The sequence below is a fragment of the Zingiber officinale genome, chromosome 8B, assembly GCF_018446385.1.
Source record: "Zingiber officinale cultivar Zhangliang chromosome 8B, Zo_v1.1, whole genome shotgun sequence".
NCBI classification, from domain to species: Eukaryota; Viridiplantae; Streptophyta; class Magnoliopsida; order Zingiberales; family Zingiberaceae; genus Zingiber; species Zingiber officinale.
Genome location: NC_056001.1, coordinates 37,599,030 through 37,625,428, shown reverse-complemented (window position 1 = coordinate 37,625,428; position 26,399 = coordinate 37,599,030). Strand labels below are relative to the sequence as shown.

The following is a 26,399-nucleotide window of genomic DNA, read 5'->3' as shown; positions in this document are numbered from 1 at the left end:
TTGTTGTTGGAGCCGGCGGAGAATGATCTGTTTGCTTCGTCTGGGAATGATATGTTTGACCCTTGTCGTTGTATTATGGAACGAGGCAAGCCAACTGTTTTTGGATTTTATTTGTTTTTTTAAGTTGGCAGCGGGTGTTCAACCTACATACGAACAATTAATTCTCTATGAAAATTTTCTACAGGATATAAACGAATTATCCATTGATCAAAAATTTATCTGTTGTAAGACTCGAGTCTAGCAAATTAAGATAGATGTATTACTGTACCATTGCCGAGGGCCAATCAGAAATTTCAAGATGGATCATGTCATTGTTCGTTCCACTATTAAAATTCAAAACGGCTTTGGACTGTATTTCCATAATGAAAGAGAGATTATTATTGACAATGATAAAAAAAAAATTAAAAGGCTTCAACGAGATAGATAGTTTATAAGGTAAACTTTATCTTCACTTATCGAACTAAAAAAAAATCTAAAAATGCAAAGATATGAAAAAAGCTTAGACATCATATTCAAAATTCTCCATCGATCAAGTTATATATACCACAGCTCCTAATCAAGGCAAATAGAGCCTTGAAAGGGACATGGAATCAGTGACCAACCACATGTAATGTTGGTCCATAAACAATGGTTTGAAGTTAGAACAAATTAGAAGAAGATTAATTAGTAAATGCGTATGTGTGAATATGAACTATAAAGCATAGCTTTTGGTCAAGTATATGACAAGTAATGTGTGGTTTCCATTTTCCAACCGAAGGAAGGTAGGGAATAGTGTAGCAAGCATACGACCACATTATTAGGTCATCATTGTCTCACACTATATTCTTCTATATGGCCCGGAATGACTTGTGTAGGTTTGGGTTTGGTTTGATCGTGTAATTGTTCGAGATTGATCGTATCATTGTTCGCTCCGCTATTAAAATGACTAGGTAGGTAGCTAACTTGAAGGTCCGAGATTGACTGTGTCTCCGCCATTAAAATGGCTAGGTAGGTAGCTAACTTGAAGGTTCGAAATTGATTGTCTCTCCGCTATTAAAATGCAAAGTGGATTTGGATTATCCATCGTGAAAGAGGCATTAATATAAAGTTAATTTAGACTTCTCGGACTAAAGGAATATAAGCATACGACAAAAGCTAGACATCCTATTTTAAATCCTGGATCGATCAATAATACGGGATGTTACGAATGGATTCAGATATAACGTGATAGTTAAAGTCAAGGTGAGATATCAGTCCAAATTAATAGAAGGTGACAATCAAAGTCAAGAAGAGGTAACGGTCAAATGGTTACCCTTAGTAGGGCTTGGCTCCTTGCCTAGCACTAGGTCTCCCAATCTAAGGATGACTGGCCCTAGAGTTAGTCGGGCCCAGGAGACCCAACGTTTTACTCCTCTATTGTATATTCAACCGTCCATCATCCGCTCAGGCTCAATCTGCTTGGGATGAAGAAAGGACCGGCCTTCCATGAGACTAGTCGAGAATATATTTGGCCAGGCCCCAGGTGCACAGTCTTCCATTTTCAAAGTATAACTCCATATCCGGCCAGTCTACCAAATGGGCCCTCATTGTTCATTCATTCCCCTGTCCTCTTACATACAGTCGATTGGGTAAACAGTTGACTAGGGTTATAGGGCTCAGCCTCCTTATGTAGGATCGAAAAGAATTTTAGATATCTCTACAATGTTATGATATTGTCCACTTTGAGCCTATTTTCAATATGAAAATTTGTTTGCAAGCTTGCAAAGGTCAATATTGTACCCACATAGCTCAATCAGATCATAGCTCTTGTGCACAATCGGCGGTTAAACCTTCTGGCAGTCCGGGCTCTGATACCAATTGTAGGATCAGAAAGAATTTAGATATCTCCACAATGGTATGATATTGTCCACTTTGGGCCTAAGCCATCATGATTTTGCTCTTGAGCTCTACCCAAAAGGCCTCATGCCAATAGAGATATCTTTCTCTTATAAACCCATGATCTTTACCATGTATTTTCAATGTGGGATTATGTTTGAAACTTTGCAACCCCAACACCTTATCTCTGTAAGGTAAATATACAAGGCAATTCTCAGAAAAAGCCCAACCGAATTCCTAGAGCTTAAGATATCACTTCAGGGGCAAACCTCTGAATACCAAGACTACCAGTTGAAAACATCGGTCGACCTCTCGGGACTCAATTCCCCATTCTCCAGAAGCGAGCATCCCCTCTTAAGGTTAGTCTATCATAGAACCTCCCGGGCCTATGGGGCTCGGTTCCCTATTTATATAGTCAGATCTACATCATTCAACATATACCTAAGCGGCCTTAAGGGCCCAACGCCCTACCATATTCAATATTCTGCTTATGCAAGATGCGGTCGGCTAGCTAAGTGCCCGGTTAGGATGTATTCAAGAGACAACACTATTAGAAAATTACAACAACTTGTCAGGGAATATTAATCGTTTGTCAGAGAATATTCTTATGCTCTTATGAAAGCATTCAATGGGCCCTCATTGTTCATTCATTCCCCTATCCTCTTACATACAGTCGATTGGGTAAACAGTTGACTAGGGTTATAGGGCTCAGCCTCCTTATGTAGGATCGAAAAGAATTTTAGATATCTCTACAATGTTATGATATTGTCCACTTTGAGCCTGTTTTCAATATGAAAATATGTTTGCAAGCTTGCAAAGGTCAATATTGTACCCACATGGCTCAATCAGATCATAGCTCTTGTGCACAGTCGGCGGTTAAACCTTCTGGCAGTCCGGGCTCTGATACCAATTGTAGGATCGAAAAGAATTTAGATATCTCCACAATGGTATGATATTGTCCACTTTGGGCCTAAGCCCTCATGATTTTGCTCTTGAGTTATACCCAAAAGGTCTCATGCCAATAGAGATATCTTTCTCTTATAAACCCATGATCTTTACCATGTATTTTCAATGTGGGATTATGTTTGAAAATTTGTAACCCCAACACCTTATCTCTGTAAGGTAAATATGTTGGTGCAACATCCCTCAGGTCAAGGTTGACCAAGCTTGAGTCTTGGTTTGAGTTTCGATGTTTGACAATATAAGGTTGATTGAAGAAGAGTCAAGTAGGTCAAGTATGACCGGATACTTGACTGAGAAGTCCTAACTAGGATGTTAGGCAGAAGGAAAATCCTGGTGAGTGAAGCTAGGTGAAAGACCTAGTGAGTGAAGCTAGGCAGTGAGGAAATCCTAGTGAGTGAAGCTAGGTGAAAGTCCTAGTGAGTGAAGCCAGGCAAAGGAAAATCCTGGTGAGTGAAGCCAGGTGAAAATCCTAGTGAGTGAAGCTAGGTGAAAGACCTGGTGAGTGAAGCCAGGCAGAAGAGAAGTCCTAGTGAGTGAAGCTAGGCAGAAGGGAAGTCCTGGTGAGTGAAGCCAGGCACGGGGAAATCCAGATGGGTCAAGGTTGACCAGACATCTGGTGAAAGTCCAAGTAGGTCAAAGGGATTTACCGGATACTTGGCACGAGGAAGAAAAGTCCAAGTAGGTCAAAGGGATTGACTGGATGCTTGGCAAGAGGAGAAAAGTCCAAGAGGGTCAAAGGGAGTGACCAGACACTTGGTGAGAAAGTCCTAGCTGGTCAAGGGTGACCGGATGCTAGGTCTTATGTACCAACAAGTCATGGTTGACTAGATGTTGGTTTAGGGGGCTTTGGACTTGGTTTTGGGCAAAAACCAAGATCTGGATTGATCAGTTGATTGATCCAGCAGATTTGGATTGGTCAGCCGATTGATCCAGCAGATCTGGATCGATCAGTGGATCGATCCAGCAGATCTGGATCGATCAGTGGATCGATCCAGCAGATCTGGATCGATCAGTGGATCGATCCAGAAGATCTGGATTGATCGGCCGATCGATCCGGTGAGTCCCCGCGAACAGAACCCCTCTGGATCGATCGGTGGATCGATCCAGAGGTCCCAATCGATCAGTAGATCAATTGGGAGCTGCTGTTTATGCGCGATAAGCCCTGGATCGATCCACCGATCGATCCAGGCTATTCCAGAGAGCACAGAGGCGCTCTGGATCGATTCGTGGATCGATCCAAAGCCTCCCCGATCGATTGGGAGCAATCCAATCGATCGGGATCCGACCGTTGGCGTCGATTTAAGCCGCAGGCGTTCATTTCCTTCGGTAGAACTTCACCGATTCACTCCAGATACTCTCCAGCACCTCCATAGCTCTCTCCAAGCTCCAGATCGCCAGTTCTTAAAGATTCTTGGAGGCTTTTCCAAGTCAAGAGGCGGATCAAAAACAAGAAGAAGAAGTTAGGGTTAGGGTTTTTATTGCACATCTTGTAAGCTTTTGCTTATCTTGTATTTCCCTTTCTTCTTCTTGTATTGAGAGTGTTGTAGGGCTTCTCCGCCTTTGGTAGTTACCATAAAGGAGTGTTATTCATAGTGGAGGGTGCGTGAGTAGGTGTGGATCCTTGGACTAGTCACCTCTTGTGAGGTGGATACCAAGTAAACCATCCTTGTTAGCGTTGTATGTTTTTTGTTTCTTATATTTTCGCTGCATATCTCTGAAGAAACGAGCAACGCCGATGACGAGCACGCGAAGAGCTATTCACCCCCCTCTAGCTACTTTTCGGTCCCAACAAGTGGTAACAGAGCGAGGTCGCTCTTCACCGGAATCATCGCCGGAAGGGGCAAACAAAACAAGCAAAGCTAGAGGGTGAAGAAATTAAAGCAAATTCATCAAAAGTCAAAGATTTCAAGAAGCTCAACTTCAAGATGCAATTCCAAGATGGACTTGGATTTGACACAAGGGTGGCTCCACCGTACACATCCACAAGCTTCGATTCTTGGAAATCAAGAATTGAAAATTTTCTTATGATGGAGATAGAGCAATGGTTTGCTCTAATGGAAGGCTTCAAAGCTCCAACAAACTCCAAGGGCAAGCTTATCAAGAAAAGCAAATGGAGCTTGGAGCAAATTCAAAGGAGCAAGGCAAATGATAAAGTGACCAAGCTTTTGGTCAACTTATTGCCTAGCCACATTTTGGCTCAAATCGGAGAATTCAACGATGCCAAGGAGCTTTGGAGCAAATTGGCAACAATCCATGAAGAACCATCCACTGTACCGAATCAAGAGGAATCCAAAGAGGGCGACTCATTGGAGCAAGATCAAGAGGAGGACTCCGAAGTTGAGAGATGCTCAACTTCTGAAGAAGAGGAAGTCCAAGAAGCTTCATCCTCAAAGGAGTGCAATCAAAAGAGCAAGGAAGGAGCATATTCCTTGTTTCATGTACAAGAGGATGAAGAAGAAGGTGAAGCCTCCACCTCTAGGATTGAGGGAGATCAATCTTCATTGACACCGGAGCAAGAGCAAGAAGAATCCTCCACATCCGGGTCAAGAGAAGATGAGGATGAAGAAGCTTCCACCTCCGCAAGTCAAGCAAAATCGAATGGAGGAATATCTTCGGATCAAGAGGAAGCTTCTACCTCCGGATCAAAAGGAGAAGATGCCACCCCTACAAGCAAAGGTATAAACATTTCAATTAATAATAAAAATCATATCATATGCTTTGAATGTAGGGAACATGGGCATTACAAAAGTAAATGCCCTAAATTGGCCAAGAAGAAGGGCCAAGTGGCACAAAAGGGCAAGGTGAAGCCCAAGGAGACCATCCCCAATACAAAGAAGAGCAAGGAGCATATTATATGTTTCTCTTGCAATCAAAAGGGGCATTACCGAAGTCAATGCCCCAAGGGGAAGAAGATGGTCAAAGCTCAAGGAGGAAGCTCAATTCAAGGGGGAGCCTCCAAGGTAAAAAGAAAGGTAACTTTCATTGAGCCTATTTGCTTGCATAATGGTAAAAAGCATGCTAATTCAAGTTTATATCATTTTAATGCTATTTACCATGAAAATAGGAGGCATGATAAAATTAAAGAAAATCATGTAGCTTATCATGCTAAGACTACCACACCTAGGATTAGGAAGATAGATAAAAATCTAGGCAATCACACTAAGGACCATAGTTATAAGCCTAGAAACAAAAATGCTCATGGGTGTAATGAAAAATCAAAATCTAAGGATTTAATGATAGAAAATCAAGTCTTGAGGTCAAGGCTTGATAAAATGGAAAAGACCCTAAAAAGGATGGAAAATATCCTAAAAGGGCAAAATGAGCATAGCCTAGGTCTAGGAGCACAAAGGTCATCTAATGGCCATAGAGGTTTGGGATACAAACCCAAGGCTAAGAAGGATGTGCCCTCTTACCATAGGGTTCCATATAGTTATGGAACCAACCCTAGGTCTAGTGGTCAAGTCAAAAATACTAGGAAGGTTATTCCTAAGAGTATTTTTGCAATAAATGTGACTAAGACTTCTAAGAAGTCTAAGAAAGTCACTAACAAGGTCACAAGGGAAGCAATCCCTAGAGTTGACCTAGAAAATGTGACCAAGGCTTCTAAGAAGCCCAACAAGGTCACTAGGAAGGTATCTAGGGAGGTTATCCCTAGTGAGTACCTAGAGCATCCAAGGAGCACCAATAGGTGTTGGGTTCCTAGGAGCATCTTCTCTACCCCATAGATGGGTTAGAGAGTGTCAACTCCGATTAGAAGGGTAGTTAACCCAACTTTGAAGAAATTGACACTCAAGGAGCATTTTCAAGGTTTTTGTTAACCTTTGAAAATGAAATGGAATTATTATTTACTCCTTGAAAGAGTAAAATGTGCCTAATGATGGAAAAATTGATTTTATCTTAAAATGACATAAATTGGGAAAACCTAGAGAAATACCAAGTTGGGATTTTGGTATTCTCTTAGAAATTTAAGGCAATCCGGGCCTTGATTTATGTGATTACTTTTGAGGAAAAATGGAATATGCCAACATTTGAGGATATGCTTTATTTTTAAGTGGCATAAACAAATCAAGAGAAATAGAAATGTCAATTTAGGTTTTGGCATTTCTTTGAAGCATTTAGGGCAATCTAGGTTTAACGTTTTAAGTTAAAACAAGTGGTATATTTTGAGTTAGCTAAGTGGTTAAGGATACTTAGAAAGGTAATCTAGGTATATTTTATTTATGTTAAACCTTGCCATGATTGTTTGCCCATTATATGCCATGGCATCATGTTTTATTTTTTTTCATGTTTTATTATGAAAAAATCCAAAAATACCATGTCATGACATTCATACATCATGTAGTTATAGGATATTTTCTTTTGAAAATTATTTCCTTTTGATGTATGCCATAACATAATCATGCATTAAGTTTAATTCCTTGTAATTAATGACAAATGGCATTTAACAACACTTATTAACAAGTGACATCCTAGGTGGATGTTTAATATCTCTAAAATGCCTAGATAGATATGCATGATCCCGAGAATAGGGCAAAACCAAAATCTCACATCTCACAAGGACTATAAGGTGACTTGTATGTGTTTTAGTGTACATTAGATACAAGTGAGATGTTAGGATGATGAATAAAACTCATGATGTTGATTTAGTGCATTCCTTTGAGTTTTAGGTTCATCAAAACACATAGTTATGTGTTTTCCCATCATTGGGAAAGCTAATGTACAAGTCTTGTGCATTAAGCCCAAGGAATGTGATGGGATATTGGTTTTGAAAATTATTTTAAAAGGCTTTTGGAAAATCTTGGTGAAGGGATAGTAATCACCATTGAATAGTTGGACACAAACTTGAAGAAAACGCTAAAGTTTTAGCAAGTTTTCAAGCTTGTGTCAATATTTGAAAAATATGATGTATTTTCATAGAAAACTATTTTTCCATGATAAAGTATGCCCTAAATAATGTCTATACGAAATTTCATGATTTTTGGATTTTTGTAGAATTTTCTAGGGGTTTCTGAAGTTGGCTGAATTTGAAATTCAGCAACTATCAGAGCTCCGATCGATCCATGGATCGATTGGAGATCTGGATCGATCAGTGGATCGATTCAGAAGTCAATTCTCACGAGCAGAAGCTCGCTGGATCGATCAGCCGATCGATCTACACATCTTGAATCGATCAGTGGATCGATTCAGCAAGGTTCAATCGATTGGAACCCAACTCCAATCGATCCAAGTTGCTGATTTTGGCTGAGAAGGTCTGATTTTAGCATCTTTGAACTTATTTTAGTCTAGGTAACCATTCCTAACCCCTCAAAATACATTTGTATACATAAAAAGGGTGTTTTCATGTTGAAAACAAGGATGGATTGGTTAAGGGAGACTAAGTTGAAGTTTAGGTTGAGGTTTGCTTCAAATTTTTGAATATTTGAACCTCAAAACTTCATAATTTGGGTTTTCTAAAGGTTTAGGGATTCCAAGTCATTGTTGGTGCAATGACAGAAGTTACTACCATGTCTTTAGGGGGAGGGACTCTTTAAAGACATTAAAATTCTTTTTCATGAACCTTGGGAGGTGGTTAACCTTCTTTTCAGAACATGCTCATGGTTGAGCGTTTGAACTTTAATGGGGAGTGGATATCCTCATTGTTCAAGTGGTTTAAGTTACAAATGCTCAAGGATGGGCATTTGACTACATTAATGGGAAATGTTGGGTTAAGGATAACGAAGGGTATGAGACCTTCATTATCGTGTTGATCACAACGAGTGAAGTTGTGAACAACGATGAGCAACTCTTCAGGGGGAGAGTTTTCAACAAGTGAATTTGTTGATGTGTGCCCAAAAATGAGGCATGGTTTGATGTGTGCCAATAGGGGGAGAATGAAAGAGAGTAAGTTAGGCTTTCATTACCTAGAGGGAGTTTGCTCTCTTAGGGGGAGAATGAAGGGCTTAACTTATGTATTCATTACCTAGTGGCATGAAGAAGGTTTAGGCTATGGGATTAGCCTAACTTACATATGGTATTGTAAGTGATAGTATTGGTATTGTCAAACATCAAAAAGGGGGAGATTGTCGGTGCAACATCCCTCAGGTCAAGGTTGACCAAGCTTGAGTCTTGGTTTGGGTTTCGATGTTTGACAATACAAGGTTGATTGAAGAAGAGTCAAGTAGGTCAAGGATGACCGGATACTTGACTGAGAAGTCCTAACTAGGATGTTAGGCAGAAGGAAAATCCTGGTGAGTGAAGCTAGGTGAAAGACCTAGTGAGTGAAGCTAGGCAGTGAGGAAATCCTAGTGAGTGAAGCTAGGTGAAAGTCCTCGTGAGTGAAGCCAGGCAAAGGAAAATCCTGGTGAGTGAAGCTAGGTGAAAATCCTAGTGAGTGAAGCTTGGTGAAAGACCTGGTGAGTGAAGCCAGGTAGAAGAGAAGTCCTAGTGAGTGAAGCTAGGCAGAAGGGAAGTTCTGGTGAGTGAAGCCAGGCACGGGGAAATCCAGATGGGTCAAGGTTGATCAGATATCTGGTGAAAGTCCAAGTAGGTCAAAGGGATTGACCGGATACTTGGCACGAGGAAGAAAAGTCCAAGTAGGTCAAAGGGATTGACCGGATGCTTGGCAAGAGGAGAAAAGTCCAAGAGGGTCAAAGGGAGTGACCAGACACTTGGTGAGAAAGTCCTAGCTGGTCAAGGGTGACCGGATGCTAGGTCTTATGTACCAACAAGTCATGGTTGACTAGATGTTGGTTTAGGGGGCTTTGGACTTGGTTTTGGGCAAAAACCAAGATCTGGATTGATCAGCCAATTGATCCAGCAGATTTGGATTGATCAGCCGATTGATCCAGCAGATCTGGATCGATCAGCCGATTGATCCAACAGATCTGGATCGATCGGCCGATCGATCCAGTGAGTCCCCGCGAACAGAACCCCTCTGGATCGATCGGTGGATCGATCCAGAGGTCCCAATCGATCAGTGGATCGATCCAGAGGTCCCAATCGATCAGTGGATCGATTGGGAGTTGCTGTTTATGCGCGATAAGCCCTGGATCGATCCACCGATCGATCCAGGCTATTCCAGAGAGCACAGAGGTGCTCTGGATCGATCCGTGGATCAATCCAAAGCCTCCCCGATCGATTGGGAGCAATCCAATCGATCGGGATCCGACCGTTGGCGTCGATTTAAGCCGCAGGCGTTCATTTCCTTCGGTAGAACTTCACCGATTCACTCCAGATACTCTCCAGCACCTCCATAGCTCTCTCCAAGCTCCATATCGCCAGTTCTTGAAGATTCTTGGAGGCTTTTCCAAGTCAAGAGGCGGATCAAAAACAAGAAGAAGAAGTTAGGGTTAGGGTTTTTATTGCACATCTTGTAAGCTTTTGCTTATCTTGTATTTCCCTTTCTTCTTCTTGTATTGAGAGTGTTGTAGGGCTTCTCCGCCTTTGGTAGTTACCATAAAGGAGTGTTATTCATAGTGGAGGGTGCGTGAGTAGGTGTGGATCCTTGGACTAGTCACCTCTTGTGAGGTGGATACCAAGTAAACCATCCTTGTTAGCGTTGTATGTTTTTTGTTTCTTATATTTCCGCTGCATATCTCTGAAGAAACGAGCAACGCCGACAACGAGCACGCGAAGAGCTATTCACCCCCCCTCTAGCTACTTTTCGGTCCCAACAAAATATACAAGGCAATTCTCAGAAAAAGCCCAACCGAATTCCTAGAGTTTGAGATATCACTTCAGGGGCAAACCTCTGAATACCAAGACTACCAGTTGAAAACATCGGTCGACCTCTCGGGACTCAATTCCCCATTCTCCAGAAGCGAGCATCCCCTCTTAAGGTTAGTCTATCATAGAACCTCCCGGGCCTATGGGGTTCGGTTCCCAATTTATATAGTCAGATCTACATCATTCAACATATACCTGAGCGGCCTTAAGGGCCCAACGCCCTACCATATTCAATATTCTGCTTATGCAAGATGTGGTCGGCTAGCTAAGTGCCCGGTTAGGATGTATTCAAGAGACAACACTATTAGAAAATTACAACAACTTGTCAGGGAATATTAATCATTTGTCAGGGAATATTCTTATGCTCTTATGAAAGCATTCAATGGAACCTTCCTCAAAGGTGACTCTCCACTTTTCCTTAGCTGACACATTATGACAGTATGTTCATTTAACCACCTCATTAATGGTGTTAGCTACCAAAAATTAGGGATGTAAATGAGCTAGCTGAGCCGAACAGTAAGAGGCACGAGCTCGGGCTCGGTTCATTATCCCTATACTTGAGCTCGGCTCGAGTTTGATTCAAACTTTTGTTCTTAAGCTCGAGCTCGGCTCGTAATAAAATTAAATAGCTCAAGTTCAGCTCAAGCTCGACTCGAAAAAAAGCTCGTTTAAAAATTTAACGAGCTTTGTTCGAGCTCATTTAAGATAATTAGCTATAATAATTAATAATATATTATTATATTTATTATTTATGTGTTATTTTGATTATATATATATTTATTATAAGATAAACGAGCCTCCTAGTGAACATGTTTGCGAGCCTCTTAACGAGCATATTCGTGAGCCTCTAAATGAACATGTTCACGAGCTCACGAACCAAATAATGTTAAGCTCGAGCTAGGCTCGATAATGTTTTCAATCTTAAAATTAGGCTCGAGCTCAACTCGTTAACTTAATTGAACGAACTCAAATGAACTTTTTTTCGAGCTGAGACCCGAATAGCTTGCAAGCGGCTTGGCTCGTTTACACCCGAATAGCTCACGAGCGGCTTGACCCGAATAACTTTGGTTTTACTTGGTATGGAGCTTATGACGATTCCTACTTCAAGACTCGCACTCATTGAGTGTTTATTTTGAACAATTCACCATCATTCTGTATAATTACAAAGACACGTACAATTACAATGAGATTAAAGATTAAGTGCTATAAATGAAAGTTACACTGACGACTTAGAGAGTTGGAGTTTCGAGCTTTTGGTCATCGGAGCAGCGTTACGGCTTCGTTGACTTGACTTTTGAGCAACACGTAATAGAGAGATCGTGAGAATTCGTTGTTCTAGAGTGCTGGTCCAGGCCTCCTTTTATAGTTAAGTTGAACATGATCTGATCCACTGATCTTGGGATGACTGTTCGCGACTTGACTCTTATCGGTCAACTAATCCAACCTAATCGGTCGATTGATCCTTCTGTATCGGCCTAACTTTTCATCCAGATATTGTCGCTTCAGATGAGATCTTCATTGTGTCGACCGATCCCTCCGTTCGGTCGATTGATCACGCTATGCTCGCTGGCTTATCTGGTCTGATCAACTCGCTGTTTATGCATCATTCTGTCGACTGAACTTTCCTATTCGATCGACTGATTCCTCAGCCAAAACCTCATCACTAGCTTAAATCTGATCTCTCTGCTTGTGGATTTGATCGACTGATCTGGACGTTCGGTCGACTGATCCGGATGTTCGGTCAATTGATCCAAGCAAAATCTCTGGCTTTGGTCGGCTGATCCCGATATTCGGTCGACTGAATAAAGAAAAATCCTAACCTACAAAATGTTAGTCTTTCTGTAAAATAGAGTTAGAATAATAGGCAAACGGTATATAAAAAGTAACTTTGACAGCCTTCGGACTGTCTGGTCCTAACTTTGAGTTTCACTGAAACTGTAGGTCGGGCTGACACCTGCTGTTCCATCTTCGAGCAATGTATCCTCACCTACTCCTCTCGGGAGTGTTTATCTTTTGCTAAACTGGTCTTCCAAACCGTCTGAACTTTTACATAGCGTCCGAGACTTAGGACTTCATGTTGGACGTCCAATCCCTGACCCGTCCAGTATTCCACCTGGTGCCTGCGACCCCCAAGATTTTCACCTAGCGCCCTCGACTCTAGGATTTCTCCTAATGTCCTAAACTCGCTAAGACTTTGCCCAGTCCCCCGGACTAGGATTTCGTTGCCTAACCGCATCTAGGACTTTTCACTTGCCTAGTCTCAACTAGGATTTTTTCCTTTGCCTAGCCTCAACTAAGACTTTCACTTTGCCTAAGATCATGTAGGACATTCCTGCAAACTCAGTCACACTTGTTAGATCACAAGATCGCTTAACTTTAAACTCCTTTTTCATTATCAAAACATAAGTTCGATCGTTTGGTGCTTCCTTCCCAACAATCTCCCCCTTTTTGATTATGGTAATCTGGTTCAAAAGTTAAGTAAAATCATATTGCAGTTAAAGAAAAGAACATATAGTAATTTAATGCTAAAGCAATTTAAACATAAAGAACTTTCATAGTGATTTAATGTTAAACACAAAAAAAACTTTTTAAGAATAAGTTCGAGTGTTAAAGTAACTTTTAAAGGAAAATTAAGAAAATAATCTTTTTAATTTTGCTCTCCCTTAATTTATCACTCTCCTTTAACTTTCTCTCTCCCTTAATTTTTTAACTATTCTCTCCCCTTTTGTCATCCATAAAAAATAATTTAGAGAGAAAAGAAAAGAAAAACTTAATTTCAAAATGAAATATTTTAGTTTTTTCAAATTCTTTATTTTTTTTTGACAAAGTTTAAACTTGGAAAGAAGACTTATACTTTGAAAAATACTTTGAGACAAACTCTGTACTTTTGATATAATAGAATTTTACTTTGAAAAACTTTAAAAAGGAGAGTAAAAAAATTTTCAAGTTGGAAGTTTAAATAGAGTAATTGGGTTTCAAACAAACTATCTTTTGAAAATACTTAGCATTTTTGTAAAAGTCTTGAAAAAAAAACTTGACTTTTCAAAATATTTCATTTTTGAAAGATATCTTCTTAAAGTAGATTTTAGCTTTTGAGAAGACTTAGTATCTTTGAAAAGATACTTAAAGGCTTTGAAAAAGAACTTTGCTTTTCAAAAACTTTATTTTCTACTTAATAAAAAAAACTTAGTTCCAAAAAAAACTTGACATTGAAAAACCTCTTTCTTTTTTCTAGTTAAAAAAACTCAAAATTTTTTAAAAAATCGGCAAGACTAACAACATGAGTATAACCCTAGGGTCCAATAATGAGTAACAAAAGTAATTAAAGTTAAAAAAAATTATCTATATTCTTGATTTTTCATCTCACCCTTTCTAAGTTATGAAAAATATTAAGCTTATGAGTTTGTGTGAGATGGAGTTAAGTTAATATTAATTTTGAAGTTTGAAAAAATTATCTCTGAATTTGAAAAAATATTTAATTTTAAGAAAAAAGTATTTAAGTTTGAATTTCAACAAAAAAACATATTTAAGTTTGAATGTTGAAAAATATTTATGATTAAATTTTAAAAAAATATTTAAGATTGAGGGTTGAAAAATATTTAAGTTTAAATTTTAAAAATTTTAAAAATATTTAAGTTTAAATGTTAATCTGAGTTGCAAAAGTTAATTAAGATTTTGGTTACATTTAATTAAGTTAATTAATTTTAATTTTTTTAAGCTTGAAAACTAATTCTCAATTTTACCCTAAATTTATCTCACCCTTTTCTAAATTTATAAACAGAAATCTTATGGGTTTTGTGAGATGGTTATTAATTTTATCTTTACATTAAATTGAAATCTAAGAATTGATTTATATTTGAGTTAGACTAAAGTTTAATAGTTAGTTAATTAAACATCCATTTCAATAATTAGCTTCCAGGCTGTGGCGAGACACTAGATCTTCTTGGATATTGGAGTAACAACTACTTCTACACAAAGTCTTTTAAAGAAATTGGATATTTAATTTTTTTTTTTTTTGAAATTCCTAGGACTAACTAGTCAAGTGTCGATCAAGCCTAAGTCATTATCTTACCTTAATCTAAGCAAGAATAAGGGGAAAGCAGTAAAGCAAATATCAAACAAGTTTATCTAACAATGAAGATGATCTTTCTATTGGCTCCCCTACATCATAGTCTCGATAACGTCTATCAAGGTAGTAGATTTGATTCTTGGGAATCTAATATTGATCAAATCCAACTTGATTAGCTAAGTTGGACTTGGGGATTTATGCTTGGACCAAGTTTCCATTTGATCATTATACTGAAGATAAGTATGATCTGAATCTTTGTTTAGTCTTATATTCGATTCCAGATCGGTTGTATACGACCCTTTGTTTTCCAAGAATCATATCAAAGTTCTTGGAAATCAAGGCGAACTGTTCCAACGTGTCCTTGAGTTTTTTATTTGAGTTTTAAAATTGGAATTCTCTTCCTCAAGTTGGTGTACTTGAGTTAAGGTTCTATCTTGAACTTGCTCATTCAAAGAACTCGGGTTAGTCACTTCCTTAAAGGTTGTTACCTCCTTTTGGAGTGACCTGACCGGGATATTGGATTTGGCCAACTTCCTTAATAAATATGAAATTAAATTTTGTAAATCATCTACTTGAGTACCAGCAACCAGAGAACTTATAGTATTGTTTAGCCCTTCGGAAACGGATACGAATCCATGACTTCTTTTAAACTCGATTTCTGATTCAACTCTAGTTTCAGACTCGGACTCGGTTTCAACAATGCAAGCTTGTATCGATAGAGTATGGCAGCTCGCTAATTCTTGTTCTTCGTCGGAGTCTTCCAAGGATTTGGACCACGTTGCTTTCAAAACCTACCTTCTTCTTTGCTTCTGGTTTAGACATTCTGGCTTGATATGTCCCTTCTTATTGCAACCCTAGCAAGTCATTTTTGACTGTGGATTTGTAGTTTGATTCACACCTGGCTGCTTGATCTTGCTTTTGTATTCGGTCACCTTTTTCTTCTTAAGTATTTTTTGAACTAGTTTGACTAGTTCAGTGGTGATCTCATCTTCGTCTTCGGAATCCGATTCGTCTTCAAATTTGAATTCGGTTCGATATTTAGGCTTCGACTTCTTGTTTGTTTTGCTTGTACCTGCAACCAATGCAATACATTTCTCGACCGGGAGTGCGTTAGTTTGTTTATGCAATTCAAATTCTGAAAATAGCTCATCTAGTCTAATTAAAGAAGGATCCTTAGATACTTTGTAAGCATCTATCATCGATGTCTACAAGGTATTCCTCGGAAAGCATTTAACATGTACCTTATTATATTACGATTCTCTATCTTATGGCCGATCGTGTGTAGTCCGTTAAGCAGGTCTTAGATCCGAGGGAGTAATTGGCTCATAGATTTACCATCCTACATTTTAACATGATATAACTTATTTAAAATTAAGTCCCGTTTTCTTACCTTAGTATTAGTGGTCCCTTCGTGCAATTCGATTAGCTTTTCCTATAGGTCCTTTGCACTTATAAAAGGACCGACTCAGTTCAACTCTTCTTTGGTTATGCCACATTGGAGTGTCTGAGTTGCTTTTGCGTCGGCCTCAATCTTCTTCATCAGGTGTGGATCCTAATTCTTGCATTTTACTGGTGCTCCAGTGTTGTCGAGTGGTAGTCTAAATCCCGTTTGGATACTTATATATCCACATTTCTATTTGGGTCTTCAAGTAGTACTCCATTCGGCCCTTCCAGTAGTCGAAATTCTCTCCGGAGAAAAGGGGGAGCCGTGCGGTACTGTAGCCTTCTTGATGGCCATGTGAACTCTTGCACAAAAAAATAAGAAAGAAACTTGTTCCAAGACTTATTCTTAGATTAGTAGTGCGTATAAAAAGAGATAATAAAACTCGAGTGGTGTTTGCACCGGACTTTGAGAAACAAAAAACTCGATTGCAAAAATAATTTGATCAAAAGGGGTGCTAGCACCGATTCTGATGGACTTCGAAAATCTCAAGATGCTCGAACGGCAGTTTCACCAATTTAGAGCTATTGGATCGTGAAACGTCGATAGAGGGGGGGGGGGAGGGGGTGAATATCAATTCGAAAAATAACGAGTATAAACGCAGCGGAATAAGAAAATTGAACACAATGAATTTTACTTCGTTCGGAGCCTGTGACGACTCCTACTCGAAGGCCCGTACTCCGTGAGTACTTTCGTTGGGCAATTACTAGCAGTTCGAAAATGATTACAATTTAAGGTACAGTAATGCTAGCAAAATAAAGAAAATACCGACAAGAATTAAAGAACAGGAAAGGAGTATGTCGTCAGATCTCTTGTTAGCGTCGCTGGAGCGCAGAGCAGCAGAGCAAGCAGCATAAGACTTTCTTTTCGTTGTTGTACTTGAAGCTCCCCTCTGACCCTCCTTTTATATGAGGCTCGGGGCGCCCTGGATCCCTTCCGGGCGCCCTGGTGGGACGTGGCAGGTCCAACCAGCAAGCTCCACATGGCGACGCACGAGTTTGGATAAAACTTACCTCCGGGCGCCCGGATTCCTTCCGGGCGCCTGGACCTCCGAGCGCCCGGATCCCTTCCGGGCGCCCGGACCTCCTATTTCCAGGAACTCCTTCTCCTGCAAAATAGAGTTAGTCCGAGGCAAATATATATCCTGTAAAACAGATTGTTTGCACAATTAAAGTTCAACAAAGTAATAGCAAAGATATGACTTAGATTCCGTCTTTCCGAGACCGGAATCTAGTCACGATCTCGACTTAGATATCCGAAATGGATCTAAGCCGGATCGACGCCTAATGTCCCCTTCCCGGGGACGCGTCCTCGCAGTCACTCCCCTCCAGTGACTTACCTCACTTACCTGCCAGACGTCCGGTCAGCCCTTCGACCCGTCTGGACTTCTCGCCAGCTATCCGGTCAGCCCGTCGACCTAGCTGGACTTCTCGCCAAGCGTCCGGTCAACCCGTCAACCCGCTTGGACTTCTCGCCAGCTATCCGGTCAGCCCGTCGACCTAGCTGGGCTTCGTGCCAGACATCTGGTCGTCGACCTATCTGGACTTTTCCTGCACACTCGATCAGAGTGTTTAGATAACAATAAACTAACTTAACCTGATTTGTCATTCATCAAAACCTGGGTTAAATCGTTAGTGCTAACCGCACCAACAATCTCCCCCTTTTTGATGGAATGACAACCTGGTTAAGTTAGTGAAAACATATGCAAGAAACAACATGCATTTATGTGGTTTTAGTTTGTATTTCAAATTGGTTTAGCTAACTTAACCACCTAACCCTCCCCCTTTGGCATTCATCAAAAATAAGCACGGATTAAGTAATCATACACATAGATTTCAGACAAAGTAAGAAATAATGTCAAGTTAATCTGGGGGAGTTTAAAACATAGATTATTTTGCTTTTATTTCTTAAATCTTAAAAAAAAACTAAGTCTTGAAACATAACTGATTTATAACTTTGTAATTTTGAAAGATAGCTAATTTTCAAGTATAGTTTTTAAGGTCAAAGTTAAGTTTTTAAACATAATTTTTCAAAATCAAAATTCAAAAACTAAGTTTGAGAGATAGCTAATTTTTCAGTTATAGTTTTTTAAGGTCAAAGTTAAAGCAATTTTTAAAACTAATTTTTGTAAAATTTTAACTTTCAAATTAAAATGTCAGAATTAAGTAAAATCAAATTTTAAGAACTAGAGTTTTTAATTCAATTTTCAAAAACTAAGTCTAATCAATTTTCAATAAAAAGTAAAACAGCTTAGTTTTTCAAAACTAGGTTTAAGAAATTTTTAAGAAAACATTTTTCAAACACAAATTTAAAATATTTTTTAAATAAAGAGAAAATTTTAATTAATTCTTCCCCCTGAACTTGACATAAAATTTTGAAAGTATTTGCTAAAAATATTCAAAGTAGAATAATTTTTAAAACAAAGGAGTTTTCACAAAAAAAATTCTTTTTCCAGAATCAAATTTTCAAAGTTCACGAGTACTAGTTTTAAAAACATGGTTTAACATACTTGAAAAGTTTGGTTTTCAAAATTAAGTTTGAAAAACCGAAGTAGTTTTATTTCTCCCCCTGAACCTGACATTAAATCAAATTTCTAACCAGTTTGTTACTGACTGGCTTATCAGAAGATAGCAGCTTTCACTTGGTTAGTCAAGTTAAGTTTAACTAAAACTTGATTAATGTATATTTTGTACTTAACGCCCAGACTTATATCGATGCACTGAAATAAGCATCTTAAGTCTTAGGCAAGTGGCCTATACATCTCACCCCTTTCTATGTTCGTCAAACACAAGCAAGGTAAGCCTAGGGTTTTGGTGAGATGCTCAAAACTAGTCCTATGGGTACATGCTTTCTAAGGATTTTGAACTAGTCTAAGGCTAAAATATATTTAAAAATCTAAAAATAGGAAAGTTTTGAAAACGAAATATGTTTTAACCTATAAGTTGAGAATAACCATTTTTGAAAAAATATTTTTGAAATTTGAAACTCCTAGTCTATCAAGCACATTCCTAGTTTTCTACGCAAATTACTAAATTCACTTTCAGGGAGTGGTTTAGTGAATATGTCAGCTAAGTTTGACTTGGACTCAACATATTTGAGTTCAATGTCACCTTTAGTAACATGATCCCTGATAAAGTGGTGCCTGATTTCAATGTGTTTGTTTCTTGAATGATGCACTGGATTTTTTGTTAAATTTATTGAGCTAATATTGTCAATTAAAACTTTGACATTTGTGATTTTTAAGTTGAAATCTTTTAAAGTGTGCATCATCCATAATAATTGGGCTACACATTCTCCTATGACTATGTATTCTGACTCAGTTGTAGATAGTGCAACACAATGTTGCGTTCTACTGAACCAGCTAACAAGTGATGGGCCTAGTAGTTGGCATCCACCACTTGTGCTTTTGCGGTCTAATTTGCATCCAGCATAATCTGAATCAGAATATCCTATTAATTCAAAGTCATTGGTCCTAGGATACCAAATTCCTACGTTTGTTGTACCCTTAAGATATCTAAAAATCCTTTTGACTTGAGTCAAATGGGATTCTTTAGCACAGGTTTGATATCTAGCACACATACTAACTGCAAATAAGATATCAGGTCGGCTTGCAGTTAAGTAAAGTAGACTACCTATTGCACTTCTATAATACTTTAGATCCACTGGTTTACCATTTGGGTCATTGTCTAAGATTGTGTTTACTGCCATGGGTGTTTTTATTTCTTTTGTATTTTCCATTCCGAATTTTTTAAGTAATTCTTTAGTGTATTTATGTTGATAAATGTAATTTCCTTCATTTGTTTGTTTAATTTGTAATCCTAAGAAATATGTCAACTTTCCTACTAAACTCATTTCAAATTCTTGTTCCATTAGGTTGATAAATTCTTTTAAAAAATCTGAGTTAGTTGACCCAAATATTATGTCATCTACATATATTTGTGCTATAAATATGTCATTATTTAGTAATTTAACAAACAAGGTTGGGTCAATTTGACCTTGGTTGAATCCTTTGGATGTTAAGTAAGATGTTAGCCTTTCATACCATGCCCTGGGTGCTTGTTTAAGTCCATATAATGCTTTCTTTAATTTAAAGACATAATCAGGATGTTCTAAATGTTCAAATCCAGGAGGCTGACCTACATAAACTTCTTCTTTTATCAGTCCATTGAGAAAGGCTGACTTAACATCCATTTGATATAGTTTGAATCCCTTATGGGCTGCATAACTCAGTAACATTCTAATGGATTCTAATCGGGCTATCGGGGCATAGGTTTCATCGTAATCAAGTCCTTCAACTTGACTGAACCCCTTGGCAACTAGCCTTGCCTTATTTCTAGTAATTTCCCCAGATTCACTTAATTTGTTTCTAAATACCCATTTTATTTCTATTATTTTCTTATCTTTAGGTGGTGGTACTAGATCCCAAACATCATTACGCTCAAATTGAGCTAGTTCCTCTTGCATAGCAATGATCCAATCTGGATCAAGTAAGGATTCGATTACTATTTTGGGCTCAATTTTTGAAATCAGGGAAATTTGACTTAGGTTCCTAAAGGATGATCTGGTCTGAACCCTTAGATCTGGGTCACCAATTATTTGATCAGTTGGATGGTTAGGGTTGATTCTTATAGTTCTTGGAGGTTGATTTGCTTGAGTGTGTTCATCTTCTTCATGATCTAGGGATTGATTGGTTTCTCAGGATTATTATTTTCAATAGGTTGAAGTTGATTTTGCCCTTGGGTTTCTTCAAATTTTACGTTTGTGGTTTCTTCGATTTTTAATGTTATTTTATTATATATTCTGTAACCCCTACTGTTTAGAGAATATCCTACAAAAATTCTATTTTCTATCTTGGAGGTAAATTTTCCTAAGTGTTCTCTAGTATTTAAGATGTAGGCTGGACACCCAAATACTTTAAAGTATTTTATGTTGGGTTGTTTGTTGTAAAATATTTCAAAGAAAGTTTTATTATGTCTTTTGTTTAATGTTGTTCTGTTTTGCACATAGCAGGCTGTACTAACAGCTTCTGCCCAAAAATATTTATGTAAGTTATATTCATTTAACATAGTTTTAGAGGCTTCTAATAAAGTTCTATTTTTTCTTTCTACAATTCCATTTTGTTGGGGGGTTTTAGGACACGAAAATTCGTGATGGTAGCCATTCTCAAGATAGAACTTGTTGAAATTATGATTTTTAAATTCTCCCCCCTTGTCACTCCTGATTCTTTTAATTTTAATATCTTTCTCGTTTTCAATTTGTTTGCAAAAGTTTGCAAAGATTTCAAAAGTTTCATCTTTATGTTTTAAGAATTTAACCCAAGTAAATCTAGAATAGTCATCTATTATTATTAAACAGTATAAGTTTCCATTTATGGATTTGACTCCATGGGAGTCAAAAAGGTCTAAATGTAGAAGTTCTAATATCGAGTTGGTTTGTGGCTGATTGGTTGGCTTGTGAGTGGATTTTGTTTGTTTACCTTGTTGACAAGCATTACATATGGTTGAATCTAGGTTAGGCAATTTTGGTAAGCCTCTCACTAGTCCATTTAATTTACTTATATTTCTAAAGTTGGTGTGAGACATTCTCCTATGTCATAACCAAGTTTCTTCTTTTTGTGTTAAATAACACTTAATTGAAGAGGTGGTTAAGTTGATAGTATAGATGTTGTCTTTTCTAAAACCTTTTAGACTTATAGTAGGGTTATCTAGATGTTTGATTAAACACTCTGTGGATAGAAATTTAACTTTATACCTAGTATCACACAATTGACTTATACTCAAGAGATTGTATTTTAAATTCTCGACAAGTAGAACATTTGTAATTATGAAATCTATTTTTAATTCAATATTACCTATTCCGATTACCTTGAGTTTGCCGTTGTTTCCAAAGGCAACTGTTCCTAAGCTTTTGTAAGTGAGTTGAGTGAACTTGGTGTGATCTCCAGTCATGTGTTTGGAGCAACCACTGTCCACTTGGTTTCCTACAATGAGTAGGAATTAAAGTTAATTTAAAATAATTTTTAAAATTAATTTAATAATTTTTAAAATAGTTTTTTTTAAGTTAATTTGGTTTTAAAATTAAAAGTAAATTAATCGTAATTCATTTTAGTTATTTAATTCAAAATTTGGTTAGTTCAAAATTTAACTTAACTGATTCAGTTCGAAATTTAATTTGATTAATTTAATTTGAAATTTAATTAATTAATTTAATTCGAAGTTTAATTTAATTAATTTAATTCGAAATTTAATTTAATTAATTTAATTCGAAATTTAATTTAATTAATTTAATTCAAAATTTAATTTATTTAATTTAAAATTTAATTTATTTAATTCGACTTTTAATTTAATTTGATTTTGATCCTTAGTCATCTCACCCGATCTAAATTGTCAATCAGGGAATACTATAATTTTGTGAGATGGATTGGATTTTTAATTATGGAGTTTTGGTTTAACTTGTGTTAGATTCAGTTTTAGCTTTGGTCTTTACAAACAGGCATTCTTCGGATAAACTTCTAAGCTTGGTGAGTCACATGGACGTCATTAGAAGTAACCAACCTTTCGAGGTTTTCCGAATAGTCCTATCCACGGAGCTTAGTACTAAACTTTGGTCTAACTGGTTGAGATTCATTTAAGGGTAGCTTCGGTCAATTCCACTTGGCCAAATGCACCAGATCGAAACCATATCTTTCTAGACATGCGATGCCCAAGCTTCCCTAACGTACTATCATCCAAAAAACTTCACCAGGACCATGATTCAAGTTAAACTTGGTCTCTTTTTAACTAATCCTAATTACCCTGCCGGGTTATTTTGTTTAGGTTACCCTGTCGGGTAAGTTAGTTTTGGAGGTGCCAGCTATTCTGGAGTCTCCCCCTGAATTATTGGTATTTAATTTAAATTTTCGTTTTAGGTTTGTGTCGATTCCTTTTATAGTTATAATTAACTTGGTGATAATTTATATTTTGTTGAGTTTTAATATTTTTAAATTTTGATTTCTTTGATTTGTGTTTTGGTTTTTGATTTAGTTTATTCGAGTTTATATAATATATTTTTTCTTTAGGTATGTAATATTGATTAATTCCTACTTGCGTGGTCAAACACGCTTTCGGAACCCAAGCTTGATTAGTTGATTTGTATTGGGTTATTAATGACTTAAAGGTTTTATTTGAGTTCGACTTGTATCCAAGTCCGGTTTTATTATAACATGCTTTTTGATTATTCAGGATTAAGTCTAGATTTTTTGATCATGTAGTGAATTTTTCTAGTATTTCTTTTAAGTTATTAATTTCTGATTTTAATGATGAATTCTCTTCAAGTATTGGATCTTGAGTTGGATTTGAAATCTTTATTTGTTCCTTGAGGTTTTGATTTTCCTCAAGGAGTGATTTGTTTTCATTTTCTATTTTAATTAACTTACTATTTAAGCAAGAAATAATTTTAAAGAATTTTTTGTTTAAATTAAAATATACCTCATCCGGGCCTTCGGAAACGAGTACGGACTCGTGGCTTGATTCGGGTTCAGACCCGTCTTCATCTTCTGACTCGTCTTCCGTTTCAGCTTCGCGGGCCATCAGCGCGAGGTGGCTCTGGTGTTTCTCCTCTTCTGCCTCCGATTCGTCCGAGGAGTCGTCCCACGTTGCTTTGAGGTCTTTCTTTTTGGTTGGCTTCGGTTTGTCGAACTTCAGTCTTGGGCATTTGTTCTTGTAGTGCCCCTTTTCGTTGCATCCGAAGCACGTCACGTTCTTTTGTTCCGAGGGAGAACTGATCTTTTGAAGGTCCTTCTTGCTGAAGCTTCTTTTTCTCCTGGTGAACATTTTTCTTACCAGGTTCACCAGATGTTCTTCGTCTTCGGTATCTTGATCAGAATCTTCTTCAGATTCAGGCTTGTTCTTCTTTTCTTTGGATGAGCCTGCAAATAAAGCAATACCTTTCTCGGCTCTAGCATTAGTTTGTTCATGTAATTCTAACTCACAAAAAAGCTCGTCTAATTTTAACTTAGATAAATTTTTCAAAATTTTGTAGGCATCTACGATTGATGCCCACAAGCTATTACGAGGAAAAGCATTTAGTGCGTACCTTATTAAATCTCTGTTTTCCATCTGGTGGCCTATCGCGTGGAGTCCATTGAGGACGTCCTTGATTCTTGCATGCAGTTGACTTGCCGTTTCCCCTTCCTGCATTTTTATATTAAATATTTTATTTAAAAGTAGGTCTCTTTTTGTTACCTTCGCGTCGCTTGTTCCTTCGTGCAACTTGATCAGTTTGTCCCACAATTCTTTAGCATTCTGATGTGGTCCGACGCGATTCAGCTCTTCTCGTGTTAGGCCGTAATGTAGCGTGTTGATTGCCTTGTTTTCTGTTGATGCCTTTTTCCTCATGTCCGGAGTCCACTGTTCCGGGTCTAGTAGATTTCCGGAGTTGTCGACTGGAGTTCGGTACGCTTTTATAACGCTGAACCATTGATCGTAGTCTGTCTTTAGGTACACCTCCATTCTTTTCTTCCAGTACGAGAAGTCATCCCCGTTGAATAGGGGAGGTCGTACTGTGCTAAATCCTTCTAGTTGAGACATCCTGCACACAAGTAAACAAGGAAAAAAATTATTCCAAGACTTGGTCTTGGATTAGTAGTGCGGGAAAAAAATAATAGCTGTATCTAAATTGGTGTTGCACCAATTTAGATTTAATTGCAACGAGAAGAAAAGTTTCTAAATTAATAATAATATTAACTTAGAATTAAGCGTAAAGCAAAAGAAGAAAAAAAATATTTTCACCCCTCGTTTGATTGGTGGTTGCACCAAATTAGAGCGGTACCTGCTCTGATACCATATGTTGGATCGTGAAACGTCGATAGAGGGGGGGGGGGGTGAATATCGATTCGAAAAATAACGAGTATAAATGCAGCGGAATAAGAAAATTGAACACAATGAATTTTACTTCGTTCGGAGCCTGTGACGACTCCTACTCGAAGGCCCATACTCCGTGAGTACTTTCATTGGGCAATTACTAGCAGTTCGAAAATGATTACAATTTAAGGTACAGTAATGCCAGCAAAATAAAGAAAATACCGACAAGAATTAAAGAACAGGAAAGTAGTATGTCGTCGGATCTCTTGTTAGCGTCGCTGGAGCGCAGAGCAGCAGAGCAAGCAGCAGAAGACTTTCTTTTCGTTGTTGTACTTGAAGCTCCCCTCTGACCCTCCTTTTATATGAGGCTTGGGGCGCCCTGGATCCCTTCCGGGCGCCCTGGTGGGACGTGGCAGGTCCAACCAGCAAGCTCCACGTGGCGACGCACGAGTTTGGATAAAACTTACCTCCGGGCGCCCGGATTCCTTCCGGGCGCTTGGACCTCCGGGCGCCCGGACCTCCTATTTCCAGGAACTCCTTCTCCTGCAAAATAGAGTTAGTGCGAGGCAAATATATATCCTGTAAAACAGATTGTTTGCACAATTAAAGTTCAACAAAGTAATAGCAAAGAGTATGACTTAGATTCCGTCTTTCCGAGACCGGAATCTAGTCACGATCTCAACTTAGATATCCGAAATGGATCTAAGCCGGATCGACGCCTAATGTCCCCTTCCCGGGGACGCGTCCTCGCAGTCACTCCCCTCCAGTGACTTACCTCACTTACCCGCCAGACGTCTGGTCAGCCCTTCGACCCGTCTGGACTTCTCGCCAGCTATCCGGTTGGCCCGTCGACCTAGCTGGACTTATTGCCAAGCGTCCGGTCAACCCGTCAACCCGCTTGGACTTCTCTCCAGCTATCCGGTCAGCCCGTCGACCTAGCTGGGCTTCGTGCCAGACATCTGGTCAGCCCGTCGACCTGTCTGGACTTTTCCTGCACACTCGATCAGAGTGTTTAGACAACAATAAACTAACTTAACCTGATTTGTCATTCATCAAAACCTGGGTTAAATCGTTAGTGCTAACCGCACCAATAAGAGCTACACCGCTCTGATACTAATTGTAAGATTGTTGCACTAGAGGGGGTTAATAGCACTCGTGGCTTCACATTTTTCGGAAAATAGTTGGAGTAAAATACAGTAGAATAAATAAAAGAAAATAAAAACAATGCTGACACTTTTGGTTTTACTTGGTTTGGAGTTTGTGATAACTCCTACTTTAAGGTTCGTGATCGTTGATCGCTTTTGTTAGGTAATCACTATAGTTTCAAAAAATCTTTACAAATAGAGTTCACAAATGACAAGTACAAGTATTACAATAAAAACAAAGTTTACTGACAACAAAAGAATTAGCACTTGTTCGTTGATTGTTAGGACCAAAAGAATTAAGAAATCTCTACAATAGTACGATATTATTTACTTTGAGTCTAAGCCCTCATGATTTTATTTTTGGACTTTACTCAAAAGGTCTC

General features: G+C 38.2%; 1 protein-coding gene across 1 annotated transcript in view; it reads right to left on the bottom strand.

Annotated features, from left to right (window-relative positions):
- Nucleotides 1-11: 11 nt before the first annotated feature.
- LOC122015180 (serine carboxypeptidase II-3-like) overlaps nucleotides 12-26,399 on the bottom strand; it is a 72,481-nt gene continuing 46,093 nt past the window's right edge. The window contains exon 7 of the mRNA XM_042571940.1: nucleotides 12-143. Coding sequence (XP_042427874.1) covers nucleotides 74-143 — 70 coding nt within the window. The 3' untranslated portion in view covers nucleotides 12-73. The remainder of the gene's footprint in view (nucleotides 144-26,399) is intronic.